The sequence below is a fragment of the Ciona intestinalis genome, unplaced genomic scaffold (assembly GCF_000224145.3).
Source record: "Ciona intestinalis unplaced genomic scaffold, KH HT000171.2, whole genome shotgun sequence".
Taxonomy (NCBI): Eukaryota; Metazoa; Chordata; class Ascidiacea; order Phlebobranchia; family Cionidae; genus Ciona; species Ciona intestinalis.
The window spans coordinates 49,147-69,546 of NW_004190493.2; the positions used below are offsets into that span (position 1 = coordinate 49,147).

The 20,400-nt window shown below is 35.7% G+C and overlaps 2 protein-coding genes across 3 annotated transcripts; both read left to right on the forward strand.

The window, feature by feature from the left end:
• Positions 1-317: 317 nt before the first annotated feature.
• On the forward strand, positions 318-1,865 carry LOC100187116 (solute carrier family 35 member G1-like). Its single transcript, XM_026839201.1, has 3 exons — positions 318-751; positions 806-1,428; positions 1,624-1,865. Exons 1-2 carry the CDS (start codon positions 403-405, stop codon positions 1,378-1,380), a joined length of 924 nt encoding a protein of 307 aa, XP_026695002.1. The 5' UTR covers positions 318-402; the 3' UTR covers positions 1,381-1,428; positions 1,624-1,865.
• A 2,331-nt stretch (positions 1,866-4,196) lies between these two features.
• Positions 4,197-18,631, forward strand: LOC100184720 (nephrocystin-4). 2 transcript variants are annotated; one of them, XM_002122775.4, is made up of 28 exons: positions 4,197-4,602; positions 4,676-4,819; positions 5,301-5,500; positions 5,646-5,704; positions 5,994-6,155; positions 6,515-6,708; positions 6,854-6,981; positions 7,478-7,617; positions 7,876-7,988; positions 8,054-8,139; positions 8,566-8,689; positions 9,094-9,185; positions 9,643-9,796; positions 10,290-10,515; positions 10,944-11,104; positions 11,473-11,639; positions 12,012-12,154; positions 12,382-12,481; positions 12,960-13,101; positions 13,542-13,768; positions 14,100-14,208; positions 14,516-14,689; positions 14,914-15,070; positions 15,640-15,784; positions 16,059-16,230; positions 16,747-16,932; positions 17,151-17,294; positions 18,290-18,631. In XM_002122775.4, exons 1-28 carry the CDS (start codon positions 4,414-4,416, stop codon positions 18,431-18,433), a joined length of 4,182 nt encoding a protein of 1,393 aa, XP_002122811.1. In that variant the 5' UTR covers positions 4,197-4,413; the 3' UTR covers positions 18,434-18,631. The 2 variants fall into 2 exon arrangements, with proteins under 2 accessions (XP_002122811.1, XP_018671815.1); XM_018816270.2 differs by lacking the exons at positions 4,197-4,602; positions 4,676-4,819 and having other exon boundaries at positions 5,362-5,504; positions 18,290-18,620.
• The last annotated feature ends 1,769 nt before the right edge of the window (positions 18,632-20,400 follow it).

Here is a 20,400-nt window from a genome sequence, read left to right on the forward strand (position 1 = left end):
TGCGAATAAACGAGGGGCGAAATCTGATCAATCATTCTTTTAATAAGTTTCGACAAGTGTCAAAAGTTGTAGTGGTCGCTTAAAGAACAGTTTAATTTAGAACGCCATCAATAGCATGCTCCATACAGGCAACAGTTTTGCATCTAAAATCTTTGCAGCGAAAAAGATCGGTACAAGTAGTGTCGTAGTCTGTAACCAGGCGCATAACTGAACGGGAAAATATGGTAGACATATAGCTGCACATTTTGGTTAAATGCAAATTTTATGGCGCCCATTGTGCGTGTCACGTTGTTGGTTAAAATCACTGTTTAATTTTGTCTTCAGGGTTTTCTGATGCTGTTTTAGTCTTGATAGGCGAAATATTTTGTACTTAATCAGTAAGCAATGCTGTAATTCGGAACGATGCCATATTGTAACTTCGGAACGATACTTGCATTTGTATGCACAGCCTTATCGCCAGCGTACATATTCTTTGCTGCCAAATGTGTTGAAATGTCAAGAATGGAAATTAGTTTGGTGGTGTTTATTGGGAACTACATGTTCAATCTGCCACACCAGTCGTACAGTCTATATACCGAAAAGCCGATTCCATGGAACGACATGAAGTATTTGATACTTGTTGGTACGATAAGCGCATGCGCTGTAATTACATACTACGTTGCAATGGATTATTTATACGTCTCAGATCTCATCGCTCTTGGTAACGCACACGCGGTACCTACATTGCTGCTGTCTTACATCATTTTGAAAGGTAGTTAAAAAGCTCCATACTTTGTATATTTGTAAACAATACAATTTTCTTTAGAAAAGAGTGGTGTTTTGGAAGTGTTGGTTGCATTCGTCAGTCTGGGAGGTGTTGTTTTGATTGCCAGACCTGCCTTTCTGTTTGGAGGAACAGCTGCCAGCAATACGAGGAGCCAAGACAGAATGTTAGGAGTGTTCATCGCTATGCTGGCGACACTATGTTTTTCTGGTACTTTGGTTCTATCTAGAAAGATAAAAAGCGTTTCCGCCAGTAGCGTTCTGACTTGCGCAGCGTTACAAGGCGCGGTTATATGTTACATTTACATTAAGTTAACCGCTGGTAAATTTTCGATGCCTTGTTTTCATGATTTTATTTTTGCAATGCTGGCAGCCGGTGCTAGTTACACATGTCGAATTTTAATGTTTGCCTCCTTACATTTTGAGCTTCCGAGTATCGTATCTGTTATACTTTCCGGTCAAGTTCTGACGGGTTTCATTTATGATACCATGCTTCTCAACACTGTACCTTACGCCACTTCGTATATCGGAGGTGTTCTTATAATGTTAGGTACAGCGGGATCTATCATAGCAAAGTCATGGAAGCCATCTTGCAAATCTATTTCTTGCAAACGATAAAAATAAGTTGATGCATACTTTCTTCAAGCGTTAGCTGAAAGTAACAAGTATAGTAGGGTGGGGGAAGATGGGACACCTTTTTAATCTATTTTCTCGTCCTATTTGGTAGTAAACAAACAACATTCAAAGAATTATGAAACCGTTTCCTCACGACTACCATAGATCGTTGTTAATTGTTTAAAACACGATCAGGATATTTGGATATTATGTGCTAAAGGTGTCCCATCTTCCCCCATCCTACTCTATAAATTTTAGCTAGTATGTTTTAAACGTAAAACCTTTGATCGTTTGTTTCTGTTTGTCAGTATATACCAGGGTTTCTTGAACTTTTTAAAGCACGCCCCCCAATAAAGACCTTAACAAAACTCGCCCCTCCCCCTTCTTGTTAAATTATCACAGTGGTGTTAAATTAATTTCTGCCATAATCCACCACACCCAAACCTGACAACATAGTTATCCACTATATACAAATAATAAACATATTGGACATTTAAAAACGCATTTGTTGCGATCAACACAAAAGTGAGGTTCGGTTTTACGTTTGCGTAGTAGTTTATAGCCTTATATTTACGATGTTTTCCTCAGCCAATCGGCATGTTTATTACCAAATAGTACGGACTCACACGTGGATCCATTGCATCATTATATCGATTCTTTGACCTGGCAATTAATAACGATATAATAGCTATTCACAAGTTGATATTTGCGTCATATTAGGGATGGACACCTTAACATTTAGCATTTGTAGGAGGTTTAAAAACAGGCTTGAATGTTTGTTTTTATTTAACTTTTACCTGTGTCGTACTTTAGCTCTTACGTGCGTCGTGTTTTAGCCTTTTTTTTATTACATCAGATGATCCACACAAAAATTCAAAACGATCCGGAACTGAATCGAGACCCGACAATTAATCACCACTGTTATAACCAAAGTCCATATAAAAGTGATTTCTAAGGATTTTGGTTATAACACATGTAACACTTTATTTTGTTTTTCGCGCCCCCTTCCGAGTCTTACGCGCCCTTCAGTTTAAGAACCACTGCTATAGGAGTTGGGCACTCGGCGGTATCGTTAAGAAACGAAGCATAGTTGCAATGTACATTACATGATACTACACAACCATATTTGCAAAGACACACAGGCCAATCTGTTTATCTAGCAAATCAGCATATTTCATTGTAGGGATTAAAATTACGACACATCGCTCGCAGCCCTTGCAGTGTTACAGCCAGACAGATATCGGATTTGATGCCTAATGCAGCATCTACCATTGTGTGTCTGTCCATGGGGATTGAGAGTGGTTTAACCATCACCACGGCCTACTAGAGATAAAGTGAACCTATGCAAACATTTAAGGGTATGCGTCATGTACTACTGCGAGATAAGAGAGAGATATACCATTAGCGGTTAAGCGCAATATTCATTATCGTGTTTTGAATAATTAACAACTCTCCTCGTAAGGACACGGTTATGCAATACCGTGAACATTGTTTGTTTACCATAAAATGGGACGGAAAATAACAGTGAAAATATTTTCTATCTTACCCCACCCAATTACACATTTCTGTATAATGTTCCCTATAATTGATTAGTGTTAACACCGCCGCTACCTTGGTCAATATTATTAGTAATACTCGGTTCAAAGTCGCTGTAAGCAGGCTCAAATAGCTTTTCTTTCAACATAGATCGTAATTTCATTCTTGCTATGAAATTTCGCAATTGCTGATAAATGGAACCAAGGCAACTACATGTATTAAGTTTTCGGAAGACAACTTGGACTTATGGCGGGCTCTTATTGGTGTTTACCCGGCCGCTATAAGCTTTTTGTCCGTGACACTGAGTATACGCATAGCGAAGCGGGAAAGATGGTACACCTGTGTAAGCTGTAAGGAAAGTGCGTCTGTGTATAAACAGAACTAGTTTGATGCTGATGCGTCAATCGTTGTGAGCTAGCTACAAGACAAGGAAAAGTTCCCCATCCGCCAACTTTCACAGGCCTATACTCCACAATTTTAGAGACAGTATAAGCGCCGTTCGACAGTTTTGAAAACAGAAACAATGGTTGGAAAAAATATAACGATAACTTCCCTCATCTCGTATTAAAATAAAACAAATATTCGTATACCGCATTAAACTGGGGGCATTGAAATCTGTTTCCACGGTTTGCTGTGGAAAAGTGATTAGCGCGCCTGCCAGTAACCCAGAGGTAATGGGTTTAAGGCTCGTCGCTCCTATACCAATGTGGGCGTATGTGTCCTTCGGCAAAACACTTAACGACAATTGCTCCAACCCAGTGGTCACTAATGAATTGCTAAATTATCAGCCATACATAAAGTAAAAAAACAAAAAACATTCATAAATCATTGATTGTTCTTTGTTTATACCGAGGTATTTGAAATGATAATGTTATTAAAAGCTTTTGTTTTCGTTAAAAACCACAAATCGTATAAACTTCAATTTAATACATACTGGTGTTTGATGCATAGAAATCCCGGCGCCATGGTATTGTGGTTAGCGCGCCTGCCTGTAACCCAGAGGTAATGGGTTCAAGGCTCGACGCTGCTACCATTGTGGGCGTATGTGTCCTTGGGCAAGACCTTTAACGGCAATTGGTCTAACTAAGTGGTCACTAATGGGTTGTCTAAATTATCAGCCATACATAAAAAAAGAGAAATTCAAAAAATAATCACCTACAAAGTAACATACATGTTAAACTCGTAAGTGGCACAAGGTGTTAAACCCGACCCGTGTGATAACGACTGTCGTTTTCTGGCCACGCGAGGGTAAAATAAGTTAGATTCATTCATTCAAATATAACATACGATATCTATGGTTGGGAATGAGTAAACACGTTTATTCAACCGTATCAAAACATTGAAATTCCGTTGAAGAAAAAATCGGCGAAACGCGTTGTTGCTCTCCACAGTTAGCCAACTGTTATTCTCGATTTCTGAACATCATATGCATTATAAGCAGTCTACGTAGTCGTTGGATAACTGTGTTTGTAAAACGTGCGGAAAGATCTCTAGTTTCAAATGAGTCTTCAACTCTTTCAACAATTACAAAATATCCACACGGAGGATCGCAGAAAAGAATCTCAAAACAAAACATGGTTCACTATAATTAATAAATGGAAAGATGTCGATTTGCACACTGATCGAGTTTTTGGCAACACTCCTCAAGGTTACCAGTTTATTATAAAGCAAGTTACAGGAAATTTAACGGTTGGTATTCCTTTTAAAATTCGGCACAGCTGTAAGTAAAAGTAACAGTGGTTGTTTTAACTTGTTTACACAGGGAGGGGTGGAAGTTTACGACACAGAATATGAAACACGATTCACTTTATTTGACTTGCTCCATCATAAATTTATTGGGAGGACATGGAAAGGCAAGCCGGTTAAATGCAGTGAAGGGCAATCTTCTAATGTTTCGTTTAATCAGGTTGCACAGCGTTAACCCTTTATGTTACATTAGGTAACTGTTGCAGTGTAATTGCCAACTATGGTAAAATACTGTGCTGTTAAACACAATTTCTCTTTGCGTTTAGTCTTAATGAAAGTAAAATCTTGCATTTGTCAACACTGTACTGTATTTTATTAATTGCAAACCAACCAAAAGGATGCTAAAATATACCATTCAAATTAAAGTACTTAGCATCCTATCAGATTGCTCCCCATACTTTGTAGCTTTGATAAATAAACATAATTTCTAAACCTAGCTTTGAAATCGAATTTCTTTTTGTTTCAATTTTAAATTATTAAATATGAGCAAGGAAAAAAGACCCATCTTGCACACGCGTGAATTCTTAATAACTACCATTTTCTACAGACTAGCGTCTCATTGTCCGCTTACAGAACATTGTCATGAACCCAGCATAGAAAGTTTTGGTTAAAAAATGTACATTTAATTTTATGCTTTACAGCCAGTTTATTTTCACACATCGTTATTGGACAACAACATTTTACTGGTGGTTGAAATTGTGAAAATTCAAACTCCGAAAAACCCGTTACCTAACGATAAACCAGCAAAGAAATTATCATGTTTAGGTTGGGGTATTGTACGTTTATTCAAGAGTGGACAGCAGTTAAAAGATGTTTCAGAACTAGGAGATCAGGCAAAAAAGTAAGTCAATGGGTATTTTCAAAATTGTTTGTGTAAATTTGATAATCTTAAATGATGTGAAATCCTGTATAGGCTTATATAACATAAATGAAGTATAGGTAATGTACATTAATTTAAAACTTGTATAAAATCGTTCTCATTTTAGATTTGATGTTTATCAAGGTTCCCCAAGAGCTTTGTTGTACATGGAAGATCCTGTTGAAAGTATGTTGATTTATTTTAAAGCAGAAAGTATTAAAAAAAACAGTTTTCTACTTTTTTGAATATTTTGTTAGGTACAGTCTACCAAGAGTTTGAGTAGTAATTAGGTAATAATTCAATATCAGTAATTCAGTTAATTCAGTAGGTTTTTTTAAAATGAAACAGTTGTATTTATTATTCCTACAATGCTTTGTGTATGGTATGGTATATATATGTAAAACCCAATTGAAGGTTAAAATTTTTAGGGTTTTTAGCAGATTGCATTGAAATGTTTCTTTACTTTGTTGTTTAGGCAATCCACTCATCAAGTCTGTACCTGGTTGTCAAGTTACTTTCACTTTGAGGAAACACTTTGCATTATCTCCTGTGATTCATCTGATGCCAGATAATGTTTTATTTGGTTCAGATGAACGAGTGCCAGGAATGCTTAACATTGCAGTGAAGAGTGGTCCAGGTTCGTCAACCATTTTCTATTGAAGTCTTACTTTTACATTAAACAAAAATGTTGATAAAAATAATAATAAAGGTGTGCCAAGCCAAGCTCAAAAGCTTGTGACCAAGCGGCTCCTTTTCTACGCTTAGTACTTAGCCAGAAGTTGGCGATTCTGTAAAATTTTTTAAAAGTTTGTAGCAACATAATGTTCCCAAATATCTGGATTGGCAACGTGCTTCTTTTATGCAAGTTATGTGTAATTTGTAGTAGTTCTGTATCATTGTTCTGCTAACAAAATTTTTTTAGTAAACTTAAGTCTTTTTTGTAATATTCCGTTTCTGAACATTAAACTAAAATTTATTTTCTCTCCCTCGACACAGTTGTGGATTATTACCTGAAAGCGAATTCATTGAAGCCATGTGTTGGATACATTGATAAACTAACCATCAATCTGGGGATGAGGATTGATAAGTTTGAGGAGGAGTTATGTAGAAGATGTAATGAAGATCGGATGAGAAAAGATGACATGACTGATGATGGGAAGACAGTGATCGTCAGTGAACGTCGTCTTATGGTAAATGATGATGTTTAGATATGTTTGTTCGAAATTGTTCCTATTTCCATCTTAGGTGCGTAAGTTTTTAGATGCACAGACAGCAGTAATAACTAGAGTAAATTGTGTTGCTTAAAAATTGGTATTATTTTTGAATATTAAACAGATTGGAGCTCACAATGGGTTTTGTTACATTCAAAAACCTCAGTATGTTCATGTGGAACCTGAGGCTGTGATTGGTGGAGCTCGTGTGGGAAGTTTCCGAGGAAAAAGGAAAGATAATTCATCCGTGAGGTGAACAAGTGTTTAATAATATTATGACCAGCGCCCTGTAAATCATGTTAGAGAACTTACTTTGTAAACGGGAACGCTGAGTTTAATGTTTGTTGTGGTGTGTGTGTCTTTGGTGGACAGGGTAATGACTCTAACCCAGTGATTAATTATGTTTTGACAATATTTTCAGCTGTTCAGAAATAAGTAAAATCAGAAAATACTTCGATCATTTACAAACTTGCAAACATGGTAACCTAGAAATTTAGGCATCTGTTTTATAAAGGCTTTATTTTCACTTTCACTGCCCTGGTTAATTATTACAATAATTTTTCTAGATCCATGCATTTTATTTTCTACCTTCAATTTCAACATATGCTTAAAAAGCAGCTTGATATGCAGTTTGAACCTAGTTATGTTTACACTACATCAACCTAAAAGTTTATAAGTTTCATAAAGTGAAAACATGCACTGTATCTGTTTGTGATGGTAACTAATCTTAGCATTTTAAATGTTACAGTTCCCCATCAGGCAGTATGAACCTTGTACTTCGTAGTCGAGTTCAACTAAACGAGATGTTACCTGATCCACACATTGCTATTGTCATGCAGCTTGAATATGTGCTAGCAGTTCCTCACAGTGGATATGGGAACGTCACAGGTAACAACACTTTATTGCAGCGGACGATTTTTAATTTTTTTGTTTAAATTTTGTTCTTAGTTTGCAGTGTTTAGTTTAGTTTAAAATATTGTGCATAAAAAATGATGCAGTTATTTTATATTATTTATCCACCACTGCCAAATTCTATTTTCTAATTATTTAATATATTCATAAAGTACATGACATACTTTTGCTTTAAATTTGAAAGTTTTATTTATCATATCCACTTCATCACTCACTCTGTCAATTCACCCCCAGGTTCAATGTCATCATTAAGATCGCAACCAGTGACTGTGATGTTACGATGGGCGGCGTGGTGTCCATACACCATGCAACGTTTACCTCAAGAACCAATCACAGTGGTTTTAAAGGTAGTTTATTTTGATGGCGACTTAAGAAGACTTTGCTCGAAATTTATTGATATTTGTGTTTTTAGGGAGGAATGTCGTCCAATCCTGATAAACTCTACTTTTACAAACTGATAAAAAATGAGGAAGGTGAAGTAAAGAATGGAAGTGTTAAGTAAGAGTTGTTGTTTACAATATAATAGAATTATCAACATTTGATTTGATTTGCAGCTTACCTTTATTTCATTTAATGAATATTGTTGTGCTTTGTTTACTTGGGAGTTAATGCTAGAATAAATTAAATAGAAAGTAACACTCAAATAATTTGAATCACTTTGGGTGGTAGACCTTATGTTTGTGACCCCTAAGAGTGTTGGTAAATTTCAATGTTCAACCACCTTTATGTAATGTTTCTGCCATCTTTCAGTTAGTTTTATTATTTGTACAAAAAAAAAATATTACATAAATATATAAATTGACTCTTTTAGTATAAAAATAATTTCTATTATAGTACACTACCTACAACCTATCTGCCATAACAAAACCATCAGCCGATCAGCGGAATATTATACTGTATATAAACTAATTTTGTATTATTAAGATTCTGCTACTTGACGTCCGACGAACCACCTCAACCTTCTATTTCATCAAAATCAACGACCGTTTCACCAGAGATGAGGCCCAGCAAACAGAACCCACTTGAAAACAACTTTTCAGTTACACAGGTCCCGTTTATTTTTTTACTAAATAAACGTGTGAACTTGCGGCATGCTTGATTATTCAATGTTGCCGGTATCAAAATTTTGTTGAAGTGTTTAATATAAAGTAAAAACACTATATATATCTTGATGTATTTCTCTGGTACCATAGCTCTAGTTTCGCTGTTGCATTCATAGTAAATAAAAATATCCTGTTGGTGTTTAATGCTGTTGCCCTTGGGGGGGTTGAAATTACCACAACAGCTACATAAAAGGTATTTTGTAAGCGGGCACGAAGTACGACTGTTGTTGCCCTACCACGAAATGTGTAACTACACTCTACAATATTTACCACTTAATGTAAAACAGTAATCTATATTATATTATGTATGGCTTAACATTTCACATGAGTAATAAACTATCATTCACAGGATAACACATACAATGTAGAAATTACTCATTTGGAAGCAGAAGATCACGTTCATCCTGTTCATGCTCCTCCTATACTTCCCATTGCTCAAAGGTATTCACTGCTTTATTGCCGCAGTCTTAGTTTGCGTTGTTCAACAAGCAAATTTGAGATGGCTAAAGTTTAAGACAACATAGCAATGACTTCAACTGTTAATCCTGAAATAGATGTAACTAGTGAACTAATACTTCAACCTGATATTTAATAAACTAAATCAAACATTGTTGGACCAAAAGATGATTATTTTGATTTTGGTTAATGACTTTTGAATTAGTAAAAAAAGTGTTGTAATAGTATTTCCTAATATTATCAATGATTCGTCACAAGTCTAGTAAATATTTTACTAAACATTTTACTTGACACTGCAATTCAAAACTGTTAAATAATATGAATTAACAACAGAACAATTGGTTGTTTAGGTTTAAAAAATTGTATGATTTTATTTTGTGCTTTAACTTGAGCTTTCCTTTAGACCAAGCTAGCCATTGGTAACTTCTTCCATATTCCTCAGTGTCCCCGCTTTATCACGAGCATCATACGCTCGTCTTTATACATCCGGGTTCCCCGACATCATGGATAGGTCGAATTCTCCAGCTCAAGTTGTGGATGCAAGCGATCCCATGTTTCGTCCGGCCATCAATAATGACATCACTGATGTGCTGCAGGTTTAATTTTATTTTTAGTTATTCTAGATAAAAAAAACTAAACCCCACCATTGCCTGCTAACCCTTTTACCTAGGGCAGGGTGTGTTTTTTTGTTTGCTGTAATCTACATGGGACAGTTTATATTATTTATATTTTTGTTTGCCACACGTTTATGGTCAATTGAGAGGATTTAGATGCCGTTATTTTCCCCAGTATATTGCGCAAGTTGTGCAATTTTCATATTGTTTCTTTTGAAATATTTGTTTTGGTTTTAAGCATTGTATAATCTCAATCACCTTGTTGAAACAATATCTTCCATTCAATTGACAATCCCCATAAAATCACTTTGTCTAATATTACATAGTGAATAAGCCTGGTGCAGAGAGAATCTCACCTTTATAGACAAGAACACTGCTTGAATACAACCCAACAGTAATATGAGTGTTTACTGTTTATTTATACCAAACATTACTAATTACAGTCAATATTTCAAACAATTTTCTCATCTTCCAGACAAACGAGATCATCATCCAGTTCCTCGCATTTTCGCATCCTGTTCCCGCATCCTCTGAAGCTCCTCCTCCTCCGATCCACTCCATCTTCTTCTCCTTCCAGTTTTATCGCTTCCACCCAGTGAGCACACAGAGGATGTCGATCATCAGGAAGCCAGATATCGAGGGGAATCCTCAAGCTCCATGTGTCCTCCGGAAGATTGAGTCGGGAGAGAAGTTAGATGAAGGTAGGATCATCATAGATGTCAAAGATATAGATGAGAGTAACTGAACATAAAATACACTAAAAGATATTTGGCTAACCCTTATCCGATTAAACCACGCACACTGTAAGGCAAATTATAGCAGTATAAATCTATATTTAAATTCATTTGGGTAAAATGTTTAAATAATAGTTTTAGTTTGCAGTACTAAGACTATTGAAAGGTGGAGTTATTTTCTGGCACATTACTCTTATTGTTTAAATTGTAGAGGAACCAATGTCAGTTGAGGCATCACATACCACATGCCTCAAATGTTTACATAATAAGCGAACACTAAATATAAGTGAAGCCAAACCACGGTCGTGTCGAAAAACATAAGATATCGATTTTATTTTCATAATTTTTCTTTTTAATTATAAATTAAAACAAAATTTTGTAAATTATGATTTCAGGACGACCTGGTCTTGAAATTAAATATTATGTGGATCCCGTTCACATGAAACCTGGGGATAATGCAACCTTTCTTAAATATCTTTCCACACATAATCTACATGTTGATGTGTGGGACGGAGACTCACTGATGTTGCTTGGATCGCTCTCGGTTCCTCTCAAGGTTTGTCTTCACTTATACTTGCGTGGCTGGTCAAAGTCATGTCATGGACTTTTATTGCACGCTATGTGTGTGGTGGTGAATCATAAGTATGGTTTGTTATATACGATTGATTTGTTTATGATTCTCCTTTTGGATACTTCCATTACTTCAGTAGTAATCATTGGGTTGCTATAATGTTCAATGTCTTGTCCAAGAACATACATAATAGCAATGGCCAATGGTAACAGCATTATTGGTTTTACTCACTTTATCTGGTTACTAAAAGGTAAACACTGTAATACTGAACTATTAACACATTGACGGTCTATGCTACTCTACACGATATAACATTAAAAAGTCAAAGCAACACATCAAATGTTTCTGTGCAGCATCTAATGAGAGGAGGCAAACCTGCTGTGTGTGTAAACCATGAGTTGGATATTGTGCATTCGGAACATTCAGATGTTGCTCCAACTTTCACTGGAGATTTAAATTCATCGGGAAGCGTTCGTCCACTTGGGTTGGTGAAGACACACAGAGGAAAACTACATTTGAGGCAAGACAACAGTCTGGTTACTGTCTTTTAGAATTTACAAAATAGGAAATCTAGTGGTTTTGTAAGTTTTTTGATCTTTGGAAATCAGTTGTTAAACATCAACGTTTTTGTCTAAAATATTTAACACTTTACAGACTGGAAAATAAGCAAAGTCTGCAGAATGTTTCAAGTTAAATATAAATGAACCACAACTGATTGTTAAACTTAGTCGCTTCTTTATTTACGAGTTTTAGTTATCTCTCTATTTGTGATAAAGATAGGTAGATTACATCTGGCCCATATTGATGTGAGACTTTTATAAATACAAAGATAGAAATATCTGAACGAGGTTTCATATATGTAACATGGAATAAAAACATTTACTTCCTGTAGACTTGGAAACGTTGGATTTCCTTCTGAGAGCAAATCCTCGGTGTCGAGTGTTGTGAAGAAGAACCACTTGGTGGTAGCAGACTTAAGTGGATGTGGATTCCAAGGAGGAAGTCTTGCTTCTGCTCTTCAACAATCGAACATAAGTAAGTCAAGTTGTTAAGTGGGATGTTGTATAATCCACATTGTTATTTTTGTGTGAAATTAACAAACATTTTAACATTAAATTAAAAATTTAACTTTTTGACTTTGTATGATATTTGTTACAATTTTAAAGTGTTTGTTAAAGTTTTTCAAAAAGTAGTATTTACATTTCCTAGATATTGAATCACAAAATTTTACAATCATTTAATTGTTGATACAACTCACACAGATAGAAAATATGTGAACCGCTGTAAAGTGAAGAAACTCGCAGAATCTAATCAAGAATTATCGGAGTTGTTGCTCATGAATGTAAAGAAGGATGATGCTTTGTAAGTTGTAATGGTTCCTTTTTTAATTCTGCCAAAATAATTTCAACATGCTCCGATCTTAATAAGTGCTGAATGTAGTAACCGACATCCAGGGGGCAAGCAAGCGTGGTCACACTTCAAAAAAGTCCTAAAACTAATTAAATCACAAAGGTTTAAATTCTTAAATTGCGAAATTCTTGATTCACATTGATTGTCCGTCAATACTTTTGTGTTTGTTTGATGCTGACTGCATAGTTTTGGTGCTTTGTTTAATTTAGTAATTTTTCATAAATAAAGCCAATAGTGCTAGAATGTTCTATTTGTTTCTCTTTTTTCAAGTAATTGTTTTAATTTACTATTTAGCTGTGACCTATAATGCACAAATTCCTGTGTTTAACTTTTTAAACCAACATTTAAGTAAAATGTAATGTAATTGTATACTGTAGGCGGGTAACTAACTTGGACATCTATATATTATTTTTTATTTGTTTTAATGAAGAGGGAAAGAGAATACATCGGATGTGGAGCAAGATGCGGATCGGAAACGGAAGATTGCTCGAATGATCGCTGTGAGGAACATGGAGCAACCTCGGGAGGAAGGATCCATTATCAACAAACCATCCATCGGACAAAGAGCATTGGTAAGATTCAATTGTTTATAAAAAAAGGTTACAAAACATGCTGGTTGTTGGCACAATAGCTTATTGTTTGCCTTGTAAATACACTATTTTGTCTGACTCAGTGGTTTAGGTGATTGCATCGTAACCAAATTGCACCAGTTTAACGGCGATATCGATACTGATCAGGGTATATGTCTTTGGACAAGACAGTGAGACAATTGCTCCAACTTAGTGGTCATTAAAATGTTGTCTAAATTCTAAGCTATATCAAGGCAAAAATCATGCACAAAGTTGAGAAAAATATTATCGCTGTGGAAGACCTTTGTACATATAGTTTAATGTTTTTTGAAGAAAACAATATACATGTAACCAACACAAACCTTGATTACGGTTTAATATACTGCTCTGCTTGTTTTTGGACACAAGTTTGACAATACTCAAAAAGTTAAGTATTTGTGCAGCAAAACAACCAGGAGAGATCATTAAAACAGCGTGACCTGCACACGGTCGCTACTTATCGATATCGACTAAAGTCCGAACACATCATGGAAATGCTGCTGCTCTCTATCACCACCAAGCACACAATACGTCCAACACTAGGTAGCGCTGAGTTCGTTGAGCTTCAACTTAAGAATCCCTTCAGTGTGCAACAGACCGTGACCATCGAGTGCGACAACCCAGAGCTGAGGTATTTGAAAATAAGAATAAATATTAACTTAACGAATGTTGTTTATTCATGGCCAATACACTGTATGCTTGCTGCTATTGGATTTTTATGCTTTTTTATGTGTAGTTCGATATTTTTGAATAATGTATTCAAAGTTATACAGGTTTTTAATTATTTTTAGCATTAAAATAAAGAAAAACTGTTAAGCTGTTACAGTGGCAGCTAGAATGCATTACCGACAAGACAGTCTTGTATATATTGTTCGTGGGTGCAGTGGTTAGCAAGCCGGCTATTTTCTAACCACCGGAGGATAAAGTAAGTTACATTTATTCATATTTTTTATTTTATACAGAGTAATAACTGATACAAGGGAGTGGAGATATTTCAAATCATTAGCTGGTCTACATACACCTGTGGAAGAAAATATGTTCAACTTTGACCCAAATACATCTTTACCTCAAGTATGTATTTGAATTCAGTAACAAAATATGGCTTACTAACAGCTGTTTCCAACTACACTTAATAAAAATAAAACCTATTTTGCTACACTTCAGGATTTAATTTTGAGGAGGCTACAAGCTATTTCTTTAGATTGTATCAAAGCATGTTTGTTTATGCGTTAAGTTTATTTATCTTTGGATGTCATGACAATTGGTGATTTAGACACCCCAACACATGCCATGCATGGTGACTTTATGTATTACCTTTCAAGCTTAACAATACTTATATTACCTAAATTATAATCTAATGTAATCAACACATTATCAGGTATTCCTCCGTCCAAAAGAAAAGGTTTACATTCCATTCCGTTACCAAGGATATGAAGCTGACCACACGGTGTCCCCGCAGGGAGCAGGACATCATTTCAAAGCAACCAAAACCTCACTTCAACCATCCAAACAACAAAACAACCATGGCACTATTAAAGCTAAAATTATTAAGGTTTTCAAATGCTTATTTTAAGTAACTGTGCATGAATGAAAATATGTTGCATCAATCGATCTTTATAGATTTAATTTAAACCTTTAACATAAAGAGACAAAACTCTCTAATTATTTTTGTTTTTTTCTTGAACTTTCTTGAACTATAAAATAAGTGATTCATAAAATCTTTTGATTCATACCTAACCATGGTTCACCAGTGTTATAGAAATAACATTTTCACAGGCAGTTTTGCGTACAATGGACGGTAGACCTCTCTCCGTGCTTCAGTTAAGCATCGACCCCCAGCCCCATGTAGTCGACCAAACCTTCAGATTCTACAATCCTGAACAAACTTTCATGAAGAAAAGGTTCCGACTTCCACCATTCAATGTTAACACAGGTAATGTTGTTGTTGGTTTCTTACAAAAATGATAAATTTATAACAAGTTTTTTATTTTTTTTTTTACCGAGTATTTGGGTGGTTCGTTAGTTGAGAACTAAGTTATTGTCATGTTTTTAATTGTTAAATTATATCATCCATATTTTTTTACAAAATCTTTTACAGAAGTCATAACCATAGCATGTGTGCTTTAAATGAATGAATATAATTTATTTATCTAACGAACCGGTACATTAACAGTAATATCACAGGTGTTTTGTTTCACACATCTAATGCCTGCTTACCAACTATCACGCGTGTAGCAACCCATATTAAACTACTGATTTAGTGCAATTTCCGGTAAATGCGCCTTAGAACACACACAATGGTAGCAAAGCGGTGCTTAGAACCTGAATCCTCTGTGCTAACAGCAGGCACACCAACAACTATGCCACGACACCAAACAATTGTATGCGTGCAATTACTTATATGTTACATCCCTTTATTGTGTCTTAACCAAACTAAGTGCTTATTTAACACTTTTATACCATAAATAATTAAATATTTTCCTTAAACCTTCCTTAAACCAGACGAGCAGTTTCACGTCGTGTGTAGTGACCAGGAGATCGTGTGCCAAGCGAGGTCACTCAATCGTGACGAACCACGTGAGATTTTCATCAAAGCACCTTCAGGATCGTCACCGACTGTCCGTAGATTCTACCTCGCTATATACAAGTAATAATTCATCAGCCATACTTATCAGACGTTAAATAGGAATTAGTTGACTTCAATGGACTTTATTTTTACGATATGAATGTTCTGTGATAATCTTTTCTTCTTTTATCATTTTAAGAAGATTACAATTTTATACAACTAGCATAATTTTATTGTTGTTTAATACTTAGCAATTCAACTTTTTATACATTTTGTTTGGACATGATTTTTATATTTTTAAAATCTAACCGATGCTCTGGCTTTGTGGTTATAAGCACATTGAAATCTTTGACAGCGACCCTTTCCTTGCGATTCCTGCTCAAATCTGGTCGTTCTACGTTCATGCTTTGCAACGTGTGGATGTTAACTGTGTGTTGGGACAAACAAGTCGTTTCTCCCTGGTTCTTCGTGGCACACAGACAGCGCGCATGGTGCAATGCTTTGCTTCTCATAAACAAGAGATGCAGGTAGTTTTATTACTCGTGCATGCGTGAATATGATGCGTCTTTTGAAAATGTAAAGTTAATTTTCTTATTAGACGCACAACGAACAAGGATATAACGAAATTACTGATTATCAATTTTTGATCAGCCTTTAATTTATGTCGGTTATCATAGTGTACTTGCACATACTGGGTAAAGCATTGTATAGTAATAACTCAGTGGCCACTAATATGTGGTCCAAGTTTCAAGTTCTGGTGTGTGTTGTCATGAATAAACCAGAAAATAATGAATAAACCATAACCAGCAAAACCACATAAGTAAAAACTTAAAAGCGACCACTAACTTAAGTGTATAAATCCACTTCATGTTATACGAAATACAACACCCATGTTATAACTTTTAAGTTAGCCAATTATGAAATAATTGAAAATTGTATCTCAGTATCTCTTCCATGCATGTATTGTAACATAAACTTAATATTTGCCTATGTCTATTTAATATTTGCTTTTTGACCAAATATATTCTATCCTTATATCACAGCTCGCCCCAGATGAAGCTTTCCTTCTCCCAGCGAATGGTGTGCATGAGATAAACGTAGGTGTTCGAACCACAAGCACGACTAGAAGTAGCAAACATATGTACGTGAACGTGGTTGACACAGAATATCACCAACTCATAAGAACGTGGTTGGTTGCTGTGAAAACTAGAGAACCGATGATCACCAAGGTATGAAGTATATTATTTGGGTTTGCTGGTATAATTAAACCGTTACTGGTGCACAGTGGTGTTATTATGTGTGGGTGTGGGCGGGGTCTTATTGCGAAGCATGTTATAAGACCTGGGATTTAGACCAGAGTTAGCTCATTATCGCTTTTATTTTTATTTTAATATTATTTTTTATTAAACACAAAGTAATATAAATACACCTGTATATTGTAATGCAGGAGTTTGACATCGAGTTACCAAGGTCTGGTGGAAAGGCTTGCAATAAAGTGATCTCTTACACAAACCCTTACCCCAACATTAAGAAGTTTCATCTGATGACGAGTCGGTCAGATCTTCTGCACTTTAGGGATGTGGAGATGGAGGTTTAAAATATTGTCGCATTTTAAGTTCAAAATAACATAATTTATAGTGGGGTGGGGGAATATGGGACACCTTTCGTTCTATTTTCTCGTCCTAACTGGTAGTAAACAATGAAAAATCAATTAATTTTAAAACTTCATCTTTACGATTTTCATATACCGTTAAACACGAATAGAATATTTGCATATTATGTGCCAAAGATGTCCCTCCCCCTACTATGATATTATTGTTATTTGTCAATTTAAATACGGTAACGAATATCAGATTAATTCAAACAACAAAAAGACGAAGCACGCAACGAAAAAAAGCAAAAATTTGCGAAATAGATTTAAATCTACACTTCACTCCATTAGTTTATCTTATCCAAATCTACTTTAGTTCCCACACAAGTTACAAAATTTACATTATAGTTTTCCGCCTCGTCAAGTCTGGCGACAATGACCACAAAAACGCATGCTCCAGTTTAATGGATGGAAATTAAAATAAAAACTTAGATTTTTTCTGTGGAATCGTAAATTGCTTGCCTGCAACCTGCTGCGTGGGATTTAAATCCCTAAGGTGCCACACGTCACCAAATCGAGTTTGCAAGCGTGATTTTAAGTCTGTAATCAAGAACTCCCTTCGATTTTTAATTGCGCTGAAGCGTATTTAACTAATGCTTTCATACACCGAAACACTGTTTAGAATTCGAGCTTTAAATATCCAGAGATATTGTTTGTTAATCTATTTTATTGTGTATGCGATTTTGTTAATATAGAGGGATAGGGGAGGATGGGACACCTTTAGCACATAGTATCTAAATATCCTGATTGTGTTTTAAATAATTAACAGCGGTCTATAGGCTTCTTGCGAATACGGTTTTAGATTTCTCTGAATGTACTTGGTTTAATACCAAATGGGACGAAAGAATAAAACGGTGACCCATCTTACCCCGCCCCTCTATATTTTATGGTGTGTTTTTTTTTATAAATATTAAATTTGTGAAATGTTTCTACAGCTTGGACCTGGGGAAACCACTTCTATTGGTCTCCGATTTGCATCCGGTGTAAAGCAATCTGGAAAATTTCCCGTCCATATTTTCATCAACGATGTCGACGACAAGAATGAGGAAACATTCCTTGTTAACGTTACTTATGTTTGATATGATTCTATTTTGACGTCACATAGGTGCTCATAAGAGCGTAGATACCACTGTATTTAGTTTGTCTTGAAATTCATATATTTTTATACCTTATAACACAATGTATTTCATATACAGTATATATTTATACATGTAGTCTTCTGCGTAAATCGATAGTGCTTCTATAAATTGCTGCAATTAAAATCAAGAAAAACAGTTTTGGTTTTTACAAAATTTTCCAGACTAATTGCGGTCGTTCGGTTTCGAGTATTTTTCGTGTTTCTTGTGCGGAGTCGCAGGTAACTCGATTTGTGCCGCGTACAATTGGAACTTGATTGCGATTTACGATCATTCACACTCTGAACTAGGAGAGGCAATCAAATTCTAAAATTCCTACAGCAGACGCTAATCCCTAATTTTACGACTAATTGAAAAAGCGAAATGGTGAAACTTCTCAAATTAGACTCGACATTGGTTTTATGGACACAATGTGGCAGTAAGGAGCAAGTTAAATATAGGCGCCGCATTTTGTTGCTAAAATATACGGCATATTTGCACAAAGGTACAGCTTTTATATATTGTATCTTTAGTCTAATTAAGTTTTGTTTACTCGCAAGAACGTGCCGATATGCTAGGTATACTAATCCATATCCTTTATGCTCATCGTGAAAACCCAATAAGCATTTGAAAATGACTCTGGTTTTGAATATACCAGTAATGCTTTTAATTTTAGCCTGCATGTAGTAGGGTGGGGGAAGACGGGACACCTTTACCTCTATTTTCTCGCCCCGTTTATTAGTAAACAAAAAACATTCAAGAAATGATAAAACTATTTGCCCATAACTCCCATTGACTGTTAGTAATTGTTTAAAACACGATCAGGATATTTAGATATTATGTGCTAAAGGTGTCCCATATTCTCCCATCCTACTATAAAATTTCACGCAAACAAATTAACGGGAACGAATCCATTTCTGAATAAAATAGAATTTCTTGGTTGGAATTTTAACTGCATCGGCCATAAAGTGTTCCAATAATAATATCCAAGACGCCTTGGTACAACAGTTATTGCGCCTGCTTCCAGCGGCTCCAGCTCATCAGAGAATTCAAGTATATACAAGAGTCAACGCTGCTATACCGCTATGGGCGTGCATGTCTCTTTGCTCGTCTCATTTGGTAATAAACAAATATTTTTTACAGAATTATATGACCACATTCTCGCGACTCTAAAATATGATTGTTAATTGTTAAAAACACGAACAGGAAATGTGGAATTTAGGTGCTCACGGTATCCCTAATTACACCGCTGTAATATATTTAAAGATAAATTAACTGGCTTGAATCTGGACATAAAAACAATAATCCACAACATGTTTCTTGATTTGTTTAATTTTCCCGCCCTTTCCCTGTCATCATACTGCCTATTAAGTACCATAGCACTTTCCCCGAATCCAGGAAGGTTTATTTAAAAGTGGGCGGTGACGTTGTGTTGTTTTAAGTCGTAATCGTGTGATGAAATATACCTCCACTATTTCCGCAAGCTTTGTTTTTCAAAAGTTCGGAAAAAGAAAAAGGCAGTTTTTAGTCCCGTTCGCTGTTAAGGTTGTTCGCTTTTGCAGGACAAACTTTTCTCTCACGTGCATCGGAATTGAGTTTTGATTTTCTAATCCTTTCAACGGCGCGTGGGTTTAGTTATAATCAGAGCAACGAGCCATCAAACGAAACCCGTTTCCAATTCCGCCGAAAAACGCTGCACGGCCCATTACCGTGCCCCAACAATCGTGCTGCACGTGGTAGCGGTAAGGACCCAAGCTACCCCGAACTAAAACAACACGCTAAGCAGACGTCGTTCCAGCGTTTTAAACAAACAACCCGTAAACAAGCGAAACGCGAAACGACAGACCGATATTAAGAGAAGTATAAAAACTGCTTTATGTAAACGACGACAGCCTTTTTCAAGCAACGGTCTGGGTGGTAAAGTGTGTTTC

What these genes read in the sequence shown, in the direction of transcription:
- LOC100187116 (XM_026839201.1), top strand. Translation starts at nt 403, where the DNA reads ATGCCATATTGTAACTTCGGAACGATACTTGCATTTGTATGCACAGCC. An exon ending in GTCTTACATCATTTTGAAAG is followed by an intron (nt 752 to 805) that starts GTAGTTAAAAAG and finishes AATTTTCTTTAG; the next exon opens with AAAAGAGTGGTGTTTTGGAA.
- LOC100184720 (XM_002122775.4), top strand. Translation starts at nt 4,414, where the DNA reads ATGAGTCTTCAACTCTTTCAACAATTACAAAATATCCACACGGAGGAT. An exon ending in CGCTCTCGGTTCCTCTCAAG is followed by an intron (nt 11,105 to 11,472) that starts GTTTGTCTTCAC and finishes GTTTCTGTGCAG; the next exon opens with CATCTAATGAGAGGAGGCAA. An exon ending in GTAAAGAAGGATGATGCTTT is followed by an intron (nt 12,482 to 12,959) that starts GTAAGTTGTAAT and finishes GTTTTAATGAAG; the next exon opens with AGGGAAAGAGAATACATCGG.